This window comes from Oncorhynchus tshawytscha, linkage group LG16, assembly GCF_018296145.1.
Source record: "Oncorhynchus tshawytscha isolate Ot180627B linkage group LG16, Otsh_v2.0, whole genome shotgun sequence".
NCBI lineage: Eukaryota > Metazoa > Chordata > Actinopteri > Salmoniformes > Salmonidae > Oncorhynchus > Oncorhynchus tshawytscha.
Genome location: NC_056444.1, coordinates 47,139,780 through 47,161,006, shown reverse-complemented (window position 1 = coordinate 47,161,006; position 21,227 = coordinate 47,139,780). Strand labels below are relative to the sequence as shown.

The following is a 21,227-nucleotide window of genomic DNA, read 5'->3' as shown; positions in this document are numbered from 1 at the left end:
TCCACAGACGATGCAATCTCAACCACACTGCACACTTGCCCTAACCCATCTGGACAAGAGGAATACCTATGTGAGAATGCTGTTCATCGACTACAGCTCAGCATTCAACACCATAGTACCCTCCAAGCTCGTCATCAAGCTCGAGACCCTGGGTCTCGACCCCGCCCTGTGCAACTGGGTACTGGACTTCCTGACGGGCCGCCCCCAGGTGGTGAGGGTAGGCAACAACATCTCCTCCCCGCTGATCCTCAACACTGGGGCCCCACAAGGGTGCGTTCTGAGCCCTCTCCTGTACTCCCTGTTCACCCACGACTGCATGGCCACGCACGCCTCCAACTCAATCATCAAGTTTGCGGACGACACAACAGTGGTAGGCTCGATTATCAACAACGACGAGACGGCCTACAGGGAGGAGGTGAGGGCCCTCGGAGTGTGGTGTCAGGAAAATAACCTCACACTCAACGTCAACAAAACTAAGGAGATGATTGTGGACTTCAGACAAACTGCAGACAGCGCGCTCTTCAACCTCAGGAGGCTGAAGAAATTCAGCTTGTCACCAAAAGCACTCACAAACTTCTACAGATGCACAATCGAGAGCATCCTGGCGGGCTGTATCACCGCCTGGTACGGCAACTGCTCCGCCCTCAACAGTAAGGCTCTCCAGAGGGTAGTGAGGTCTGCACAACGCATCACCGGGGGCAAACTACCTGCCCTCCAGGACACCTACACCACCCGATGTTACAGGAAGGCCATAAAGATCATCAAGGACATCAACCACCCGAGCCACTGCCTGTTCACCCCGCTATCATCCAGAAGGCGAGGTCAGTACAGGTGCATCAAAGCTGGGACCGAGAGACTGAAAAACAGCTTCTATCTCAAGGCCATCAGACTGTTAAACAGCCACCACTAACATTGAGTGGCTGCTGCCAACACACTGACAATGACACTGACTCAACTCCAGCCACTTTAATAATGGGAATTGATGGGAAATGTAAATATATCACTAGCCACTTTAAACAATGCTACCTTATATAATGTTACTTACCCTACATTATTCATCTCATATGCATAAGTATATACTGTACTCTATATCATCGACTGCATCCTTATGTAATACGTGTATCACTAGCCACTTTAACTATGCCACTTTGTTTACATACTCATCTCATATGTATATACTGTACTCTATATCATCTACTGTATCTTTCCTATGCTGCTCTGTACCATCACTCATTCATATATCCTTATGTACATATTCTTTATCCCCTTACACTGTGTATAAGACAGTAGTTTTGGAATTGTTAGTTAGATTACTTGTTGGTTATTACTGCATTGTCGGAACTAGAAGCACAAGCATTTCGCTACACTCGCATTAACATCTGCTAACCATGTATGTGTATGTGACAAATAAAATTTGATTTGATTTGAGAGTGTCATTTTCCCAAATTTGAAACCCTTATTCAAGGTTTTAAAGACCTCTCTGATGAGGATAGGCTACCCGTCCTGTTGGGGGAGGACGCAGAGAGCTGTGGGTTGGCAGCGCACTACATTGCTGCCTGCCATAAAATGAGGGACAGTGTCTGACAGACCAATCAACCTGCACATGTCCTCTACTGTATACTTATTGTTAAATGTATAGTTATTTTGACATTTGGTTTTTGTTGTTACTGTTGTCCCCTTGACGATTTGATTCTCATTTTTATTTATATTGTAAATATCCAAAATAAACTTTGGCAATATGTACATTGTTACATCATGCCAATAAAGCGAATTGAATGAGAGCGAGAGAGAGCGAGAATGTGGTCACTGCACGAAAGGGAAGTTGAGACAGAGATGCACTTCCTCCTCCATTGCAAAAAAATATTATCCAGCAAGAGTCATTCTTTGAACAACTGGCCCCGTCCCACCTCACTCAAGCAGGTCCAGCGGTTCCTCAGGTTTGACCATTTTTACAGGCGTTTTATATGCAAATTTGGTGCAGTGGCAGCGCCTCTCACAGTCCTAACCGGCAAGTCGCAGACCCGTGTTTGCTGGACTCCTGAGTCTGACAGGGTATTCATGGAGCTCAAAGGACCCATCATCGACAGACTTGAAAAGCCTGGTCCCAAGTAGTACAATGGGGACACTCCTAAATTAACTGGGCATCCAGGTGTTAATCGGACACTGGAGTTCCTGAGGCGGAAATTCTGGTGGCCCAACATGATGGAAGACGTGAGAACATGTTTCATCTGTGCCCAAAGCAAGTCTTCGCGTCAGCGACCGGCCAGGTTGCTCCAACCTCTGCCCATCCCGGGTCTCATCTGTCTGTAGACTTTATCACTTGGTTACCTCCATCTCAAGGGCTTATCACTATCCTGGTGGTCATCGATCGGTTCTCCAAGGCAGCCCTTTTCATCGCCTTACCCAAATTGCTTTCAGCGAAGGAGACCGCTGATCTCGCTGATGTCTATCGACTACACAGACTTCCCCAGGACATTGTCTCAGATTGTGGGCCCCAGTTTGTCACACAGTACAGGAAGGCCTTCTGCTCCCTGTTGGGAGCACCGGTGAGTCTCTCCTCGGGGTTTCACCCTCAGTCGAATGGGCAAACTGAGCGGGCCAACCAGGAGCTGGAAAAGTTCCTGCCTGCTTCGTCTCCACTCAGGGCAGCAACTGGAGAAAGTTCCTCGTCTGGGCGGAGTATGCTCATAACACACCAATCCTCCTTGTTCCGCTCCTCTGCCCGACACCAACATCAGGCAAACCGGCACCTCGGACCGGGTCACCGGGTGTGGCTATCCCCCCGTGATCTTCCCTTAAATGTGGACTCGCCGAAGCTCGCTCCATATGACCATTCAAGATCCTGAGTCGCATCAACCCAGTCACCTATCATCTCCAGCCTCCCAGGTCTATGAGGGTCTGTCCGTCCTTTCATGTCTCTCATTTCAAGCTGGTAAGGACCAGTCCATTATCTCCCCCCACACCTGCTCCTCTGCCCCCTCGACTTGTGGATGGCCACGTGGGCTTACACGGTCCGGCATCTGGAGGCTCGTCAGGGCCGAGGGACCCTGCAGTACCTGGTGGACTGGAAGGGCTACAGTCCTGAGGAGTGAGCGTGGCTGCCTGCCCGGGACATCCTGAATCTGGGTCTTGTTAGAGACTTTAAATAACTATGTGGTGGTCATCATGGAGCCGCTCCTAGAGGGGGGTACAGGCATGGTTCCTCCTGGCACCAGAGGGAATTGTTTTCTGTGGTCCTTTGCAGAAGCTTGAATTGTTTACTGTGTGCATTTGTTTCCTGAGCAAATTTCCGAGACTTAGTGTTTGTTGTTTTTTAAAGTGTACTGTGATCCTGCGGCTACAGTTTCTCAGTAAAGTATTAGGTTATCCTTAACCACGGATTCCTCGTCTGGTCTCTTCTCTGCACCTGGGTCCAAACTTACCACGTCACAGCTGCTGAGTTCTAAAACAGCCCATCACTTGAATATCGTTGCTTTAACTTCCTACGGGCAGGTGCGACGGTAGCGTCCCACCTGGCCCACATCCGTTGAAATTACAGAGTGCGAAATTCTAAAATACTAAATTCAAATGTTTAACATTCTTGAAAAGATATGTGTTATACATCAAAATAAAGCTTAGCTTCTTGTTAATCCAGCCGCTGTGTCATATTTAAAAAATGCTTTATGGCGAAAGCCCACCATGCGATTATCTGAGGACAGCGCCCCACATGCAAACACATGAAAATCATTTTTCAACCAGGCAGTTGTGACACAAAAGTCAGAAATAGCGATATAATTAATGCCTTACCTTTGAAGATCTTCTGTTGGCACTCCAAAATGTCCCAGAAACATCACAAATGGTAATTTTGTTCGATAATGTCCTTCTTTATGTCCCAAAAATGTCAATTTATTTGGTGCATTTGTTGGGGAATAATCAGAATTAGTTGGTAACATAGGTAAGATGTTTTATATTCATCATATGTTTGTAAGTTACTTCTCATCAGAATGTTTATTTTTGTATAATACTGTGGCCGGGGTTGCAGTTATCTGTTCTATGTCAAGACTAAGTTACTTGGGCCGGGGAGAGGTCAAGCTAGCATCTCTTGGCTCCACAATGTCTGTGTGCCAGTCAATGTGTCTCTGTGATCTTGTCATGATAGGATGGATTTGATATATGTCTGTTGATGTGAGGGTTTGTTTAGGTTCTGAGTTTGAGAAAAGAGCATAGTTTAGGAGACAAAGCTGAACGATAAATTATGCCAATGCTGTCTGGCTATGTGTGTCTTTGCTATAAAGGATCTCAGTTGCAATGTGTAAGGGACTCTCAGAGAATTCATTTATAGACACTGAATTGATCTGAGAGTGAACAGAGTTGTGATGGAGCTCATATAATTAAAAATGGACTTTGTGATAACTGTGACTTGTGTGTGGTTTGCTCTCATGATTTGGTAAATACAGGAAATTTCCATGACACATTTGACTCAGAAATACACCGGTTTCAACTCGCCCAACATGTCTAAAAAGTATCTAAGTTACCTGTAAACTTGGTCCAAACATTTCAAACAATGTTCCTAATCCAACCTCCGGTACCCTAAAATGTAAATAATCAATCAAATTTAAGACGGAATAAACTGTTTCTAATACCGGATAAAAACAATGTGGAGCGCGCTCCTGTTCACGCGCACCAAAACAGTAGAGCCTACCTGGAGTGACACTTACAATGAATAGGAATACTTCTTCATTTCTCAAAAGAAAAACATCAACCAATTTCTAAAGTCTAGTGGAAGCCATAGGGACTGCAACCAGGTTCCTAATAATAAGGGTATCCCATAGAAACCCATTGGAAAATCCTATGACCTCAATTTTGTTTTCCCCTGGATGGTTTGTCCTCTGGGTTTCGCCTGCCAAATCAGTTCTGTTTTCTCTCAGACATTATTTTAACAGTTTTAGAAACTTTAGAGTGTTTTCAATCCAAATCTACCAATTATATGCATATCCTAGCTTCTGGGCCTGAGTAACAGGCAGTTTACTTTGGGCACGCTTTTCTTCCCAGATGTCAAAATACTGCCCCCTACACCAGAGGTTCAAATCAGTACACGTGCAAGCACTCTCTCGCTGTATCTCTCTCTCCATACAACAAACAAACCCCCACTCAGACAGTCAGCCCGCCAGTGACACAGAGCCCATCTACCCCTCTGACACCCACACACTGGAACCCAGGCCAGGGAAATACAGACCACGTGGCTTAAACTGTGTCCTACAATCCAAGTTATATTTGATATGTTAAACTCAAACACAGCAGGGGAGGTCAAAGTACCATGGTTTTAGAGATGGTTATGTGGCAGGCTGCATTTACCTGGTCTCTGTTGGCTATCTGTGAGTATGGCAGCTCTCCTGTCATCAGCTCATAGAGGACAACACCGTAAGAGTATACGTCAGACTGGAAACTATAGGGCATATTGTCCTGCATCCGTATAACCTCTGGAGCCTGAGAACAGAGGATGGAACAAACAAACATGACTAAATTGATTTAATTTACAATTCTGGAAACCATAATTAGTAAATCTGAAAACCATAAGGAATCAACTTCTCATAGGGGTCTGATGGGTGGTAACTTCTGTTTCATTTTGTGTCATTTTCAACAGTCAAGTCAAACACACAAGAAACGCACAATTCACTTTTCCATGTCCTGTTACTGACCATCCACAGTATGGACCCTGAAGGTTGCTCCACCTGGTGAGAACCACTCCACCTGGCTTTGACTGTGGCCAGACCAAAGTCGCCAATCTTCACCGTCAGGCCCTCGTGTAGGAAGATATCTGTACTGCTGTCAAGGAGGCAGAGCTGTGGCAGAGACAGCTGAGTCTGTGGAAAAAAACTAAATATCTGAGCTCATACATCATTTGTCTAATGTCAAGCCGACAATTTTTTTTATTCAATTTTGTCACAAGAGTGACTGAGCATGAAAGAGTATGACGAAAAGGCTGTGGTGTAAAAAGTATCCAAAAGAAGAGTACCTTAATAGAAAATGACTCTAGTAAAAGTGAAAGTCACCCAGTAAAATACTATTTAGTAAATGTCTAGAAGTAATTGGTTTTAAATATACTTAAGTATCAAAAGTAAATGTAATTGCTAAAATATACTTAAGTATCAAAAGTATAAATAATTTCAAATTCCTTATATAAAGCAAACCAGACTGCGTTATTTATTTTTTATTTACGGATAGCCAGGGGCATGGTCCAACACTCAAGACATCATTTACAAATGAAGCATGTGTTTAGTGAACCCGCCAAATTAGAGGCAGTAGGGATGACCAGGGATGTTCTCTTGATAAGTGTGTAAATTTGATAATTTTTCTGTCCTGCTAAGCATTCAAAATGTAACGAGTACTTTTGGTTGTCAGGGAAAATGTATGCAGTAAAAAGTACTCAATTTTCTTTAGGAATTATAGTGAAGTAAAAGTAAAAGTTGTCAAAAATATAAATATTAAAGTAAAGTACAGATACCCCAAAAAACTACTTAAGTAGTACTTTCAAGTATGAGAAAGGATACTGTTTGATTTCATGTCCCGGTGGATGATGTTTTTAGCGTGCAAATAGCTGAAAGAGAAATACAGTGAAATTGTATTTTAGGACATTCAGTTGCATGTTAAAAGAATGAAAGGGGGAAAAAAATATCCTTCTAAAGCTATCACCCTTCTATAGCGTCGATCTTAAGTTAGCATCCTTGTAAAACTAGCATCCCTATACAGCTAGCAATAATACCATTCTACACCTAAGCTGCTTAGGTATGGACTCACTCCATGCCCTGAGCTGTCTGCCTGGCGATGTCTATGAGCTGGAACATCTGTAAGTTAGTCTCCTGGACGTGGAGGTGTTTATAGAGGCTGCTGCCTTCACACCACTGTGTCACGATGGCCAGGTTGTCCTTCGTCATGTAGCCCATGAACAATAGGATGTTGACGTGTCGTGTTTTCCTGTGGTGAAAGAGAGAGAGAGAGATAATGCTGCATGAAGATAATCTACCAATAATAAACACATTTTAGGGTCAACTTAATTGCTCTCTCTAAAGTGAATACCCTGAATGCACTATGGGCATCACTATAGTCCTCTTCACCACTCTCACCCTCTCTTACCTTAGCACAGCCACCTCGTTTCTAAAGGCCTGGAACTGTTCCGGTGTGGGGTCAATCACCTTTAGGATCTTCACTGCTACGTCACCTACAACAGACCAAACCATGTGGTAAAGAAACTTCCTTAGCTGCTGTGTGGCTATCTTGTCTCAACAAACTACACGACAGAGAGGAGGTGAAGCGAATCGCCAAGTAGACTAGACTCAGCACAAGTGTTACACTCCGTGTGGGGTGGTTAGAAGAAACAGCCTACAAACAGACCAAGTCTTTACAAGAAGTGTGTTTATCCAGAAACGTGCTCACCGTGCCATTTCCCTTTGTACACCGTTCCAAAGGAGCCTGAGCCGATACGGGAGTGCAGCACCACTTCACTGGCCTCGATCTCCCAGTAGTAACTAGAGTCTCGCTTGTCCCTCGGACGCTGGAGGAGGACAGCCAATATAAGTCCACATTCTCTATATTCAGTAGACATTACATACAATACACGTATGCAGTTATTCCTAGGAATTCAAAGTACTGTTAAGATGCTATTAACTCACAGGCACTGTACAAACTACAAGCGCTGTCTCGCTTACAATTTTGTGTTTCTCTTGAGTGTTGAACGACGGAGCCCGTTCTCGTCTGTCTGGCGCTGGGGTTTTAGACTGTGACCAGCTTGTGGGACTCTGGCTGGGGGAACTCCCGTCTAGAGAGGGACGATGGCCAACAGTATTCAGCACACCAGGTTATGACAAAGTGTCGTTATGGGATGTTATACATGTTTCCATTTAGCATAGCAGAAACGGTCGAAAATCTTACCGGAGTCATGATTACGCATTGCTTCGTGATTACGCATTGCCTCCTACGACAACAAACGAGAAAATATTCCGTCACATTTTTACAAATATCAAATGAACACTAATCATTCAACAGTTTGATAATTCAGTTCGACACGGACACTGTAAAAACATGCCATGTTGTTCATCACACAACACTCAGACACTCTGCCTCCTAACCTTGGCTGGGCTCTCTGAAGTCGCCTCAAGAAAAGAGTTGGAGAAGCGAACAATACCTACTCTCCTCTTCAGCCAGAAGCGCCTGCACCAGGAGCTAGGGTAGGCATTCAGGCAATCTAGCTACTCCCAATCAGGGCACGACACAGTGGGACAGTGAGGACAGGGAAGGAAAGGGAGACAGAGTGAAGGAAGGTAAGGGAGGAGAGAAAGAGTGCTAGCTGGGTGTTCAATTTTGTGGGCATATTAGACCGCATTCAAGTTATAATTTTTCCAAATACACCCAGGTATGGAGACATAAAAAACAAATCAGAAAATAATACAGTAAGTGCAGAATATAGAAAGTGATATCGAACAATCAAGAAAATCATGGAAAGTAAACATGCAAGATGGATGACTTAATAGAAAACATAAGGGGGGAGGATGGTAGACAGAAGTGAGGCAGAGGAGGATGGTAGGGATTCCTCGCGTGTAAAGAAGGGCCAGATCGGGCAGGGAGGTTATTTTCAGAATTGTTGCCTGGACATCCAGGAGTCCCCTGGGGGCCCCCGTGGTGTGTTGTTACCTCAATCATGCTGCTGTCGACAGGCAGGGTGGTGCTGACCATGTGGACGTTGGGCGTGGAGGTGGATCGCTGCCTCTGGGACAGAGTGATCCCTGTGGGTGGGTAGGGGGCCGTGTAGTTGAAGGCGTGAGGGGTTGAGTAGCGGTGCAGAGAGCTAGGGGGTGAACACAGGGGGAACATCAGGCTTAGGAGTTGGGATACCACCTTGTGCGAGCCGGTACGGCTCCTATGAGCATCTCCTGTTTCAGTATTGTGAGGCAGCTTGATGTAGTTAAGTACACCCCCTGGACAGGGAAGCTAGTATATCACAGGGCCCCCTGGACAGGACACTAGTCTATCGCTTGCCATGACAATTTTGGGGATTATCAAAAGATCAAAATAGTATTATTATTGTGATTGAATAATTACTATTGTTGTTTTTGTAAGTCTTAGATAGTTCTCAGACAGATGCCATTGAGGTGCTCTGCGGATGCTTACACATTCTACATACACCCTCAGTTCTTGTTAGGGAAAACTTCACACATAAGAACATTCGGAAACTTCTTCAAATTAGTCTCACAGGGTTGTGGTGGATGGCAGCTTGTCACTTTCATTTCTGCCATGTTGCGTCATTTTTGACAGACTCAGCCTGGTACACTTCTGCCAGACAGTCTCTTGTACTGTATTGTCGGTTGCTGGTGAAAGTGGCACCCCATGTGAGTGATGTACCACAACAGCGCTTATTACTGTATTACACCACACTTCTTATCGTGTAAAGCACTCTGAGAAGTAATCCCCTTTTTTGGCCAAAACAGAAACTTGTTTCGAAAGAGCAATTTAGACTGTTCTGCAAAGAACAACTTGATACTGTGCGTGAGCTACTTTGGCGATCGGAGTGCTTTTAAACGGTTTTAAAATGCTTCTGAAACCACGGGCTCTTTTCACGCCTCTGGTTACATCAGCCCCCTGGACAGGGAAAGCTTCATAAAGCTGGAGACGTAATCAAAAACAGGCTTTAATTCAGTTTGAGGCACAAGTTAAGGTGCTTTACAACTTACAGCCTCATCAGCTGAGGGCCAGTCAAGCATGACAACCAAAGAACCCTTAGCATTTGACCACCATTAACTCCAAGTGCCAAAGTACTTACCTCAACTTACTGTACTGTAGTTAAATAAATGACTACCACACGCAACCCTTAGTCGATGTTAAATAGTAAGTCAATAGGAAGACTTTTACTGAACGTCTGTAGTTGTCTAATTGCTGATGCTGTATTGCTGCCCGGAGTTAACCTTGCTCACAGTGTTATGGTGAAAGTGGTCCATGGGGTCAATATCACTCATGGATCAGAGGTTATAGGTCAGGAGCAGGAGAGGTGGCCGTACCTGCTAGGGAATCGGGATAGTGATTCTCTCATTCGTCGAGATGTAAGAGGAGGAAGAGATGGACCCCCACTTTCACCTGGTGTAGGGAACAACCTAGAGAGAGAGAGAGAGCAAGAGACAGAGACAGAGAGAAACAGTTGAAGTCAGAAGTTTACACACACCTGAGCCAAATACATTTAAACTCAGTTTTTCACAATTCCTGACATTTAATATGAGTAAAAATTCCCTGTCTTAGGTCAGGTAGGATCACCACCTTATCTTAAGAATGTTTCATGTCAGAATAATAGTAGAGAGAATGATTTATTTCAGCTTTTATTTCTTTCATCACATCCTCAGTGGGTCAGAAGTTTACATACACTAAATTAGTATTTGGTAGCATTGCCTTTACATTTTTTAACTTGGGTCAAACGTGTCGGTGGTAGCCTTCCACAAGCTTCCCTCAATAAGTTGGCTGAATTTTGGCCCATTCCTCCCGACAGAGCTGTTGTAACTGACTCAGGATTGTAGGCCTCCTTGCTCGCACATGCTTTTTCAGTTCTGCCCACAGATTTTCTATGGGATCAAGGTCAGGGCTTTGTGATGGTCACTCCAATACCTTGACTTTGTTGTCCTTAAGCCATTTTGCCACAACTTTGGAAGTATGCTAGGGGTCATTGTCCATTTGAGACCAAGCTTTAAGTTACTGACTGATGTCTTGAGATGTTGCTTCAATATATCCACACAATTTTCCTCCTCATGATGCCATCTATTTTGTGAAGTGCACCAGTCCCTCCTGCAGCAAAGCACCCCCACAACATGTTGCCACCCCCGTGTTTTACGGTTGGGATGGTGTTCTTCAGCTAACAAGCCTCCCCCTTTTTCCTCCAAACATAACAATGGTCATTATGGCCAAACAGTTCTATATTTGTTTCAGAGGACATTTCTCCAAAAAGTACAATCTTCGTCCCCATGTGCACTTCCTTGCTGAGCGGCCTTTCAGGTTATGTCGATACAGGACTCGTTTTACTGTGGATATAGATACCTTTGTGTCCGTTTCCTCCAGCATCTTCACAAGGTCCTTTGCTGTTGTTCTGGGATTGATTTGCACTTTTCGCACCAAAATACGTTCATCTCTAGGAGACAGAACGAGTCTCCTTCCTGAGCGGTATGACGGCTGTGTGGCCCCATGGTGTTTATACTTGCATACTATTGTTTGTACAGATGAACGTGGTACCTTCAGGCGTTTGGAAATTGCTCCCAAGGATGAACTAGACTTGTGGAGGTCTACAATTGATTTTCTGTAGTCTTGGCTGATTTCTTTTGATTTTCCCATGATGTAAAGCAAAGAGACACTGAGTTTGAAGGTAGGCCTTGAAATACATCCATAGGTACATCAAATGATGTCAATTAGCCTATCAGAAGCTGCTAAAGCCATGACATCATTTTCTGGAATTTCCAAGCTGTTTAAAGGCACAGTCAACTTAGTGTATGTAAACTTCTGACCCACTGGAATTGTGATACAGTGAAGTATAAGTGAAATAATCTGTCTGTAAACAATTGTTGGAAAATTGACTTGTGTCACGCACAAAGTAGATTTGCCAAAACTATAGTTTGTTAACAAGAAATTTTGTGGAGTGGTTGAAAAACTAGTTTTAATGACTCCAACCTAAGTGTATGTAAACTTTCGACTTCAACTGTAGATCTGTTGAAAATACTTCAGGATGAAGAAAGCACCATGGAAGGTTGCCAGATAAAATGAGCCATGTATCCCTTCATTGCCAGTGATAGCCATCTATACATGCTTACTGCTTACTGAAATATGGAGTTCTAAAACCTGCATGCAAAACAATTCTCTATTTCCAGTGCCTGTATGCAAAACAATTCTCTATTTCCAGTGCCTGTATGCAAAACAATTCTCTATTTCCAGTGCCTGTATGCAAAACTGGGTCCCTATGAACTACTCTACTACATAAACCATATCAACAGAGGTTACACTTTATCCTGACAACACTGTTCTCATCAATTGGAGGTTTCCTTTGTAGAACATGTCATTTGTATCTATTTGTTCTGAATAGCTATCAACAATGCAGACTGTGAGAGCAGTACATTCATTTATCCCCTATGCTAGAATGTTCATAGCATCCTTTATTCACCAATTGATATATAGTTGTACTTAACATTCATATTGTTTTGTAAGTGTTCTGGCTATTCAATACAAAACAGTTGGGTGTTGGCAGACTTTTTGTTTTGCTCTGCACAGTAGAGAGGAGAGGAGACTTACAGGAGCTGTCTGATGTTGCTCCAATCCACACACATGGTGGGCACTTTGGTGCTGCAATGCTCATGGAATTTGTAGCCGCATGTTTGGCAACGGAAACCGTTCAAAAGGAACTTCTGGCATATATCGCAGAAGGCCAACTTAAGAAATGTTTTCCGAACCTGAAAGTTAAAGAGGAGAATTAAGTACTTATTTATTTTCCAGTCAATAGTAACGGCCTGGGTGGATGGTGTAAAATTATGTATGGGCTACTTACAAAGTTGTGCGTCGTCAAGGGGACATGATCTAACACTTCCACCAGCAGTTCTTCCCCAATTAGTGAGGTAGAGTCGGTATTCCAATCCATACGTGACTTTTTACTGTTAGAAAAGGGACATGAAACATTTAGTAAGGTAACACCTACTGGAGACTACAGACCAAGACAAGAAAAGGTCATTCAATACGTCTTAACCTGAAAGGTGGAATAGCTGTAGAAAGCTTTTTGCAGAAAAGTTTAACCACGTGGCTGAAAAAAATGGTATAAGTTTCCCCTAACCACAGATCTAGGATCAGATTGTCCCACTCTCAATCCTAGCTTTAAATATTAGGCGGGTGAAATAATATCTGACCCTGTGTCAGTGGTTAGGGATAACTGTCACTGACACTGTGGAGAGAGCCAGTGACACCACTCTGATCTCCCTCTCCAGTGCCTAGTGCATACCTCCTCTGTCCTGGGTGCAGTCTGAAGACAGCACAGCACTCCGGCTGCAGACCCCGCACCTTCAGCGCTTTTATCAGGCAGCTGTGCAGGGTCATACCTGGCCTCACGTTCACCTGGGGGACCACAACAAACACACTTAACAACAACAACACTTAATGTGACTAGTTAAAACAAACATGTGCATAATACATTATATTTTGGGATAATGGGATGATTTGGGATAATGGTCTGTGTCTCTGTATGATGGTGACAATCAATTTAGGCAGCAATTTTCCACCAATAAACTGCCACACTTAGGTGACTCAGTTAATTAAGCACTCACTCAAAACAACAGCAGTACAACAGTGTGTTGTTGTTGTTTCAGTAATCCCACTCACTCCCTGTCCTCTGAACTACTGTTTTCATTGTGTGTCCATGTGTCCAGTGTCTTTGGGTGTTTTGAAAGGCTCTTCAAATGAAATGTACCATTAGTTACAACATTAATATTATTATTCTATTAGACTCACCACGGTGCGCTGCTGGTTGGGGAGGTAGACTCGGATGGTGCTGCTGGTCTTAGAGTCGGGGATCTTGCTGTCGTCTGAGGAGCGGCGCTGGTAGGGAAAGCCCTGAACCAAGGTGGGGGAGAGGCAGGGGCCCTCGAACACAGAGTCTTTCATTCCAAAGCCGTTGCTCAGGGTCTTCCACGCACCCTGGAGGTGCTCCATCAGCAAACACTAGTGCTCTCAGGGCTCTGGGGACACAGAGAAATATCAGGCTACACTAGAGGTCAGCCATGTCAGTAGACTATGAACTAGGCAAGGTTTCTACACATGACACTGGATGACTCTGTTTGAGCAAGTAAAGTTGTGTGAGGTTACATGTTGGGTGAGAAAATGTGTTTTGTGACAAAAATTGATATATTTATAACCGAATGGGTTTGAATACTTCGAAATGGAGTCTCCTCCCTATAATTAGCTCAGGTAGCAAATGCAAACCTTAAGGCAAGGTTACTCATCATGCAAGCGTGGTTCACCAGCACATCTGCTACATATCAACACACACAAAACAAAGCACCTGCAAAGATTCAAAATCAAAGCACAAATTAAGAGTTTATTTCCAAAATACTATAATTGATCATGTGGTTTTTTTCACCAGAAATGAGCGCTTCGTGTGTGTAACATACAGTTGAAGTCGGAAGTTTACATACACCTGAGCCAAATACATTTAAACTCAGTTTTTCACAATTCCTGACATTTAATCAGAGTGAAAAGTCCCCGTCTTAGGATCACACATTTATTTTAAGAATGTGAAATGTCAGAATAGTAGAGAGAATTATTTCTTTCATCACATTTCCAGTGGGTCAGAAGTTGACATACTGTGGCAGACCAGGGGTTTTGGTCAAGACGTTTAACCAGATCAGACACGGACAGAGAAGAATTAGCTCAGTTTCAAGGGTGTTTATTTGAATAAAATATCAAAAAGAAAAGGATGTGTCTCCCCTATGAGATCCTCTCCGGGATACCGTCTTCTGGGATCCGGGTCTGGATGTTCCCTGTCGGGCACAAAACTGAACTCCCTCTTATTACCTCTGCAACCGTTAACAATAACACAGGAGTCCTTTCTCCTCCTCCCCCCCATTCCTCCCATGTGTGCTGCCCTTCTGGCAGCTTTATGGGCCTTGCACAGCTGGTGAGCAATCAGTCCTTGATTACTCACCAGCTCCCAATCAGACCCAATTAGTCCTGGCTGGAGAGCCCGTCGAGACATGGCACATCCAGCAGATGGAGCCATCACCTCGTGATGTATACTCCATCTGTCACCAGGCCTCGACGAGTCTCCCCCTGGTGGCTGACCTGCTGTACACCACACAACCCCCCTTTAGCTCTGTCGGGGAGTGGACTGTCATAAGTCTCCCTTCTCGATAGGGCATCCGCGTTTCCATGCTTCGCCCCTGACCTGTGCACAACTGAAAAAGAGAAGTGTTGAAGGGACAAGAACCACCTGGTGACACGATCGTTCGTGTCCTTTCCCCGGGCCAGCCAGACCAGGGGAGCATGGTCCGTGACAAGGGTGAAGTGGGTACCTAGCAGGTAATACTTGACAGTGTCTAGCGCCCACTTCCAGGCTATTTCTTTTCCCTAGGCATCAGCTTTCGGCTGATGTACATGATGGGGTGCTCCTCCCCCTCGTGTACCTGGGACAGAACGGCCCCTAGTCCCGTATGACATGCGCCCGTCCGGCACCTGGAAATCAGGCGTTATCAGAATCGGATGGGAGCACAGCGCTTCTGTCTCGTCCGTCAATTTCACTGTTTTCGGGAGGCGGGCCCTGGTTATATCGGTGAGCTATAGCCGCAAAGTTGAGGATAAACCGGCTATAGTATCCTGCCAGTCCCAGGAAGGACTTGACCTGTGTCTTGGTACGTGGAACGGACCAGTCACGCACAGCTTGAACCTTCCTCTCCTGGGGCTTCACATTCCCCCGTCCGATCAAATACCCCAGGTACTCCACCTCCTCGAACCCTTGCTTGCATTTCTTGGGGTTTGGAGAGCCCTTCGAGACCTGGCACGTCCAGCAGATGGAGCCATCGCCTCGTGATGTGTTCTCCATCTGTTACCAGTCCTCCACGAGTCTCCTGCTGGTGGCTGACCTGCTGTATGCCACAATACACTTAATTCATATTTCGTAGCATTGCCTTTAAATTGTTTAACTTGAGTCAAATGCTTCAGGTAGCCTTCCACAAGCTTCCCACACACAATAAGTTAGATGAATTTTGGCCCATTCCTCCTGACAGAGCTGGTGTAACTGAGTCAGGTTTGTAGACCGCCTTGCTCGCACACACTTTTTCAGTTCTGCCCACAGATTTTCTATAGGATTGAGGTCAGAGCTTTGTGTTGGCAACTCCAATACCTTGACTTTGTTGTCCTTAAGCCATTTTGCCACAATTTCTGGAATTTTCCAAACTGTTTAAAGGCACAGTCAACTTAGTGTACATAAACTTCTGACCCACTGGAATTATGATACAGTGAATTATAAGTGAAATAATCTGTCTGAAAACAATTGTTGGAAAACTTACTTGTGTCATGCACAAAGTAGATGTCCTAACCAACTTGCAAAAACTATAGTTTGTTAACAAGAAATTTGTGGAGTGGTTGAAAAGCGAGTTTTAATGACTCCAACCTAAGTGTATGTTAACTTTCAACTTCAACTGTATTACTGTTCTCAGATTTTTGATTGCCAGATTTGAGGTGTGTATCAAAAATATTTTGGGGGGGGCAAAACGCTGTATATTCATTGTTTAGCTGGAATGGAATATTTGTATACTGTATATTTGACTGTGATATGTGGATGTCTCATCTAGCTATCTTAAGATGAATGCACTAACTGTAAGTCGGTCTGGATAGGAGCATGTGCTAAATGACTAAAATGTCCAATGTAAATGTTTTACATACAGATCTCATATTAATGTATTGATTCATAAAAATACATTTTGAACAAATATATATATTTCTGAACAATTCCGTTGCCATGATTAGATTGGTAAATTAGTGAAAAAAAACAATAAAAAATGGAAAATGGATATATTGCATTTTGGAAAGAAACACTTCAAATAGCATATTTGTGTCAAATCAAAGTTTATTTGTCACGTGCGCCAAATACAACAGGTGTAGACCTTAGTGAAATGCTTACTTACAGGCTCTAACCAATAGTGCGGAGGGAAAAAAGTATGTGTGTGTGTGTAGCTAAGTAAAGAAATAAAACAACAGTAAAAAGACATTTGAAAAAAAGAGTAGCAAGGCTATATACAGACACCTGTTAGTCAGGCTTATTGAGGTAGTATGTACATGTAGGTATGGTTAAAGTGACTATGCATATATGATGAACAGAGAGTAGCAGTAGCGTAAAAAGAGGGGTTGGCGGGTGGTGGGACACAATGCAGATAGCCCGGGTAGCCAATGTGCGGGAGCACTGGTTGGTCAGGCCAATTGAGGTAGTATGTACATGAAAGTATAGTTAAAGTGACTATGCATATAAGATGAACAGAGAGTACCAGCAGTGTAAAAAGAGGGGTTGGGGGGTGGACACAATGCAAATAGACTGGGTAACCATTTGGTTACCTGTTCAGGAGTCTTATGGCTTGGGGGTAAAAACTGTTGAGAAGCTTTTTTGTCCTAGACTTGGCACTCCGGTACCGCTTGCCATGCGGTAGTAGAGAGAACAGTCTATGACTGGGGTGGCTGGGGTCTTTGACAATTTTCAGGGCCTTCCTCTGACACCGCCTGGTGTAGAGGTCCTGGATGGCAGGCAGCTTTGCCCCAGTGATGTACTGGGCCAGACGCAGTACCCTCTGAAGTGCCTTGCGGTCGGAAGCCGAGCAATTGCCGTACCAGGCAGTGATGCAACCGGTCAGGATGCTCTCGATGTTGCAGCTGTAGAACCTTTTGAGGATCTCAGGACCCATGCCAAATCGTTTTAGTTTCCTGAGGGGGAATAGGCTTTGTCGTGCCCTCTTCACGATTGTCTTGGTGTGTTCGGACCATTCTAGTTTGTTGTTGATGTGGACACCAAGGAATTTGAAGCTCTCAAGCTGCTCCACTACAGCCCCGTCGATGAGAATGGGGGCGTGCTCGGTGCTCCTTTTCCTGTAGTCCACAATCATCTCCTTGGTCTTGGTTACGTTGAGGGATAGGTTGTTATTCTGGCACCACCCAGCCAGTTCTGTGCCCTCCTCCCTATAGGCTGTCTCGTCATTGTCGGTGATGTTGTGTCGTCAGCAAACTTAATGATGGTGTTGGAGTCGTGCCTGGCCATGCAGTCGTGGGTGAACAGGGAGTACAGGAGGGGACTGAGCACGCACCCCTGGGGAGCTCCAGTGTTGAGGATCAGCATGGCAGATGTGTTGCTACCTACCCTCCCCACCTGGGAGCGGCCCGTCAGGAAGTCCAGGATCCAGTTGCAGAGGGAGGTGTTTAGTCCCAGGATCCTTAGCTTAGTGATGAGCTTTAAGGGTACTATGGTGTTGAACGCTGAGCTGTAGTCAATGAATAGCTTTCTCACATAGGTGTTCCTTTTGTCCAGGTGGGAAAGGGCAGTGTGGAGTGCAATAGAGATTGCATCATCTGTGGATCTGTTGGGGCGGTATGCAAATTGGATTGGGTCTAGGGTTTCTGGGATAATGGTGTTGAGGTTAGCCATTATGAGCCTTTCAGAGCACTTCATGGCTACGGACGTGAGTGCCACGGGTCTGTAGTCATTTAGGCAGGTTGCCTTTGTGTTCTTGGGCACAGGGACTATGGTGGTCTGCTTGAGGCATGTTGGTATTACAGACTCAATCAGGGACATGTTAATAATGTCAGCGTCGGAGCCGGTGTAGTATGATTCAATCTTAGCCCTATATTGACTCTTTGCCTGTTTGATGGTTTATCGCTGGGCATAGCAGGATTTCTTGTAAGCTTCCAGGTTAGAGTCCCGCACCTTGAAAGCGGCAGCTCTACCCTTTAGCTCAGTGTGAATGTTGCTTGTAATCCATGGCTTCTGGTTGGGGTATGTACGTACAGTCACTGTGGGGATGATGTCCTCAATGCACTTATTGATAAACCAGTGACTGATGTGGTGTATTCCTCAATGTCATCGGAAGAATCCCGGAACATGTTCCAGTCTGTGATAGCAAAACAGTCCTGTAGTTTAGCATCTGCTTCATCTGACCATTTTTTATAGACCCAAGTCACTGGTGCTTCCTGCTTTCATGTTTGCTCGTAAGCAGGAATCAAGAGGATAGAGTTGTGGTCGGATTTACCAAATGGAGGGCGAGCTCTGTACGCATCTCTGTGTGTGGAGTACAGGTGATCGAAAAATGTTTTCCCTCTGGTTGCACATTTAACATGTGGATAGAGATTTGGAAGAACTGATATGTTTCCCTGCATTAAAGTCTCCGGCCACTAGGAGCGCCGCACCTGGGTGAGTGGTTTCCTGTTTGCTTATTTCCTTATACAGCTGGCTGAGTGCGGTCTTAGTGCCGGCATCTGTCTGTGGTGGTAAATAATCCTCATTGCAATCAATAATTATCTGAAAACAAGAGCACTTTCTAGTTGATAGATCTCAAATTTTAACAACAAGCCCTTTGGCCCATTTTACTACAAATATGCACCTGCTTCGATCTTGTTTTCAATACAAATGCAGCAGCACACAAACACAAGAAATGTAAATACTGTCTCTGGTCGTGTGGACACAAGACAAACATCTTAAACAGAGAACAGTTGACATGACAGAGATGATTGACTACTGTTGTAAACTTTAACCCCACAAGGTTCACAGGTCACAACACAAAACCAAGGGCCTACCTAACAGGTACACGACCATAGCCGGTAAGACCACCATACCTCAGTTGGAGTTGTGTTCAAAATGTACAGGGTAGGAAGTGGGTGGACCAGCAACGAATGCCAATGAAATATAATTTTTCCAGTCCCTGCCATAAGCAGGCTTTGTCGGGGCAAGAGCAATTGCACTTGTTAGAGAAATGGACATTGATACTCCTCCAGCTGCCTTCATGCAGACAATGCAGTGTCATCCTAGCCTAGCTGACATGACCCACCGTGCAGGGAGAGCTGTGACCACACTGGTCTGGAAAGGAGGCCACTAGTTAATGCAATATTCACTCAGAAATTGTGCAACAGGTTTGATTGGTTCTTTGAACAACAACAAAAATCCTCGGGGGTTGAGACCTCGTTGTTGGGATTGCTCAGGGACTGTGTTTGGCTGTGCTTGTTGGTGTTTGAGTGAGAAAGACACAAAAGAGAGTCAACCACAGCCTCCTTCATTATCAACGCACTGTGCCAACAACATCAGACTTTAAGTGTTAGGTGTTAGCCAGTCTAGCGTCATCCAGCACTACAAAGACAAATTGTGACAAAGATTGTGTTTATTTATTGGACTCACTAAGTAGTACCATCCGTTTTGTTACCAAAGCGCGTTATACTACCCACCACTGCGACCTGTATGCTCTAGTCGGCTGGCCCTCGCTACATATTCGTCGCCAGACCCACTGGCTCCAGGTCATCTATAAGGTCTATGCTAGGTAAAGCTCCGCCTTATCTCAGCTCACTGGTCACGATAACAACACCCACCCGTAGCACGCGCTCCAGCAGGTATATCTCACTGGTCATCCCCAAAGCCAACACCTCCTTTGCCTGCCTTTCCTTCCAGTTCTCTACTGCCAGTGACCTTCCAGTTCTCTGCTGCCATCCCTCATACTGTTTTTATTTACTTTACTGCTCTTTTGCACACCAGTATCACTACTTACACACCATCAACTGCTCATCTATCACTCCAGTGTTAATCTGCTAAATTGTAATTACTTTGCTACTATGGCCTATTTATTGCCTTACCTCCTCATGCCATTTGCACACACTGTATATAGACTTTCTTTTTTTCTCCATTGTGTTATTGACTGTATGCTTGTTTATTCCATGTGTAACTCTGTGTTGTTGTTTCAGTCGCATTGCTTTGCATTGCTTTATCTTGGCCAGGTCGCAGTTGTAAATTAAAACTTGTTCTGAACTAGCTTAACTGGTTAAATAAAGGTGAAATAAATTTTTAAAAAGGTGTTGTTTTTAATATGCATGGCTAGGCAAAATGCACAGTTCAGAAGCAACAAGTTATACAATGCACCACCACAATTTCTATACCCGCAAAGTAAACCTAACATGCAAGCCTCACCAGCCACGTTGTGTGCGCGAGCGTTGCAAAATAACTGTACACATACATGTTATTCAATCATTTCACTGACGCAGATCGCACATGTGAATAAGCGTCTGTATAGCCAAGCGCTAAAATAGAATTTGGTTCTATTTGAGACGCTCCACACGCTGCAAGTTATTGGGTAGCTGGGGATTTTAACAAGGCTAATCTGAAAACAAGACTCCCTAAATTTTATCAGCATATCGATTGCGCAACCAGGGGTGGAAAGACCTTGGATCATTGTTACTCTAACTTCCGCGACGCATATAAGGCCCTGCCCCGCCCCCCTTTCGGAAAAGCTGACCACTACTCCATTTTGTTGATCCCTGCCTACAGACAGAAACTAAAACAAGAGGCTCCCACGCTGAGGTCTGTCCAACGCTGGTCCGACCAAGCTGACTCCACACTCCAAGACTGCTTCCATCACGTGGACTGGGAGATGTTTCGTATTGCGTCAGATAACAATATTGACGAATACGCTGATTCGGTGTGCAAGTTCATTAGAACGTGCGTTGAAGATGTC

The 21,227-nt window shown here is 44.5% G+C and overlaps 1 protein-coding gene across 5 annotated transcripts in view; it reads right to left on the bottom strand.

Moving 5' to 3' along the window:
* raf1a (Raf-1 proto-oncogene, serine/threonine kinase a) overlaps positions 1-21,227 on the bottom strand; it is a 52,038-nt gene that overhangs the window by 24,868 nt on the left and 5,943 nt on the right. For 2 of the 5 annotated variants that reach the window (XM_024375146.2, XM_024375145.2), the window contains 15 exons: positions 13,492-13,718; positions 12,986-13,098; positions 12,542-12,644; positions 12,289-12,446; positions 10,029-10,121; positions 8,668-8,821; positions 8,106-8,225; positions 7,909-7,951; positions 7,686-7,795; positions 7,414-7,531; positions 7,114-7,198; positions 6,778-6,954; positions 6,531-6,577; positions 5,679-5,797; positions 5,335-5,466 (listed from right to left, as the gene is read on the bottom strand). In XM_024375146.2, the coding sequence (XP_024230914.1) occupies positions 5,335-5,466; positions 5,679-5,797; positions 6,531-6,577; positions 6,778-6,954; positions 7,114-7,198; positions 7,414-7,531; positions 7,686-7,795; positions 7,909-7,951; positions 8,106-8,225; positions 8,668-8,821; positions 10,029-10,121; positions 12,289-12,446; positions 12,542-12,644; positions 12,986-13,098; positions 13,492-13,692 (1,773 nt within the window). In that variant the 5' untranslated portion in view covers positions 13,693-13,718. Of the gene's footprint in view, positions 1-5,334; positions 5,467-5,649; positions 5,798-6,530; positions 6,578-6,777; positions 6,955-7,113; positions 7,199-7,413; positions 7,532-7,685; positions 7,796-7,908; positions 7,952-8,105; positions 8,226-8,667; positions 8,822-10,028; positions 10,122-12,288; positions 12,447-12,541; positions 12,645-12,985; positions 13,099-13,491; positions 13,719-13,962; positions 13,981-21,227 lie in introns of those variants that run through there. The other 3 variants (XM_042299228.1, XM_024375148.2, XM_024375147.2) reach the window with 3 other exon arrangements.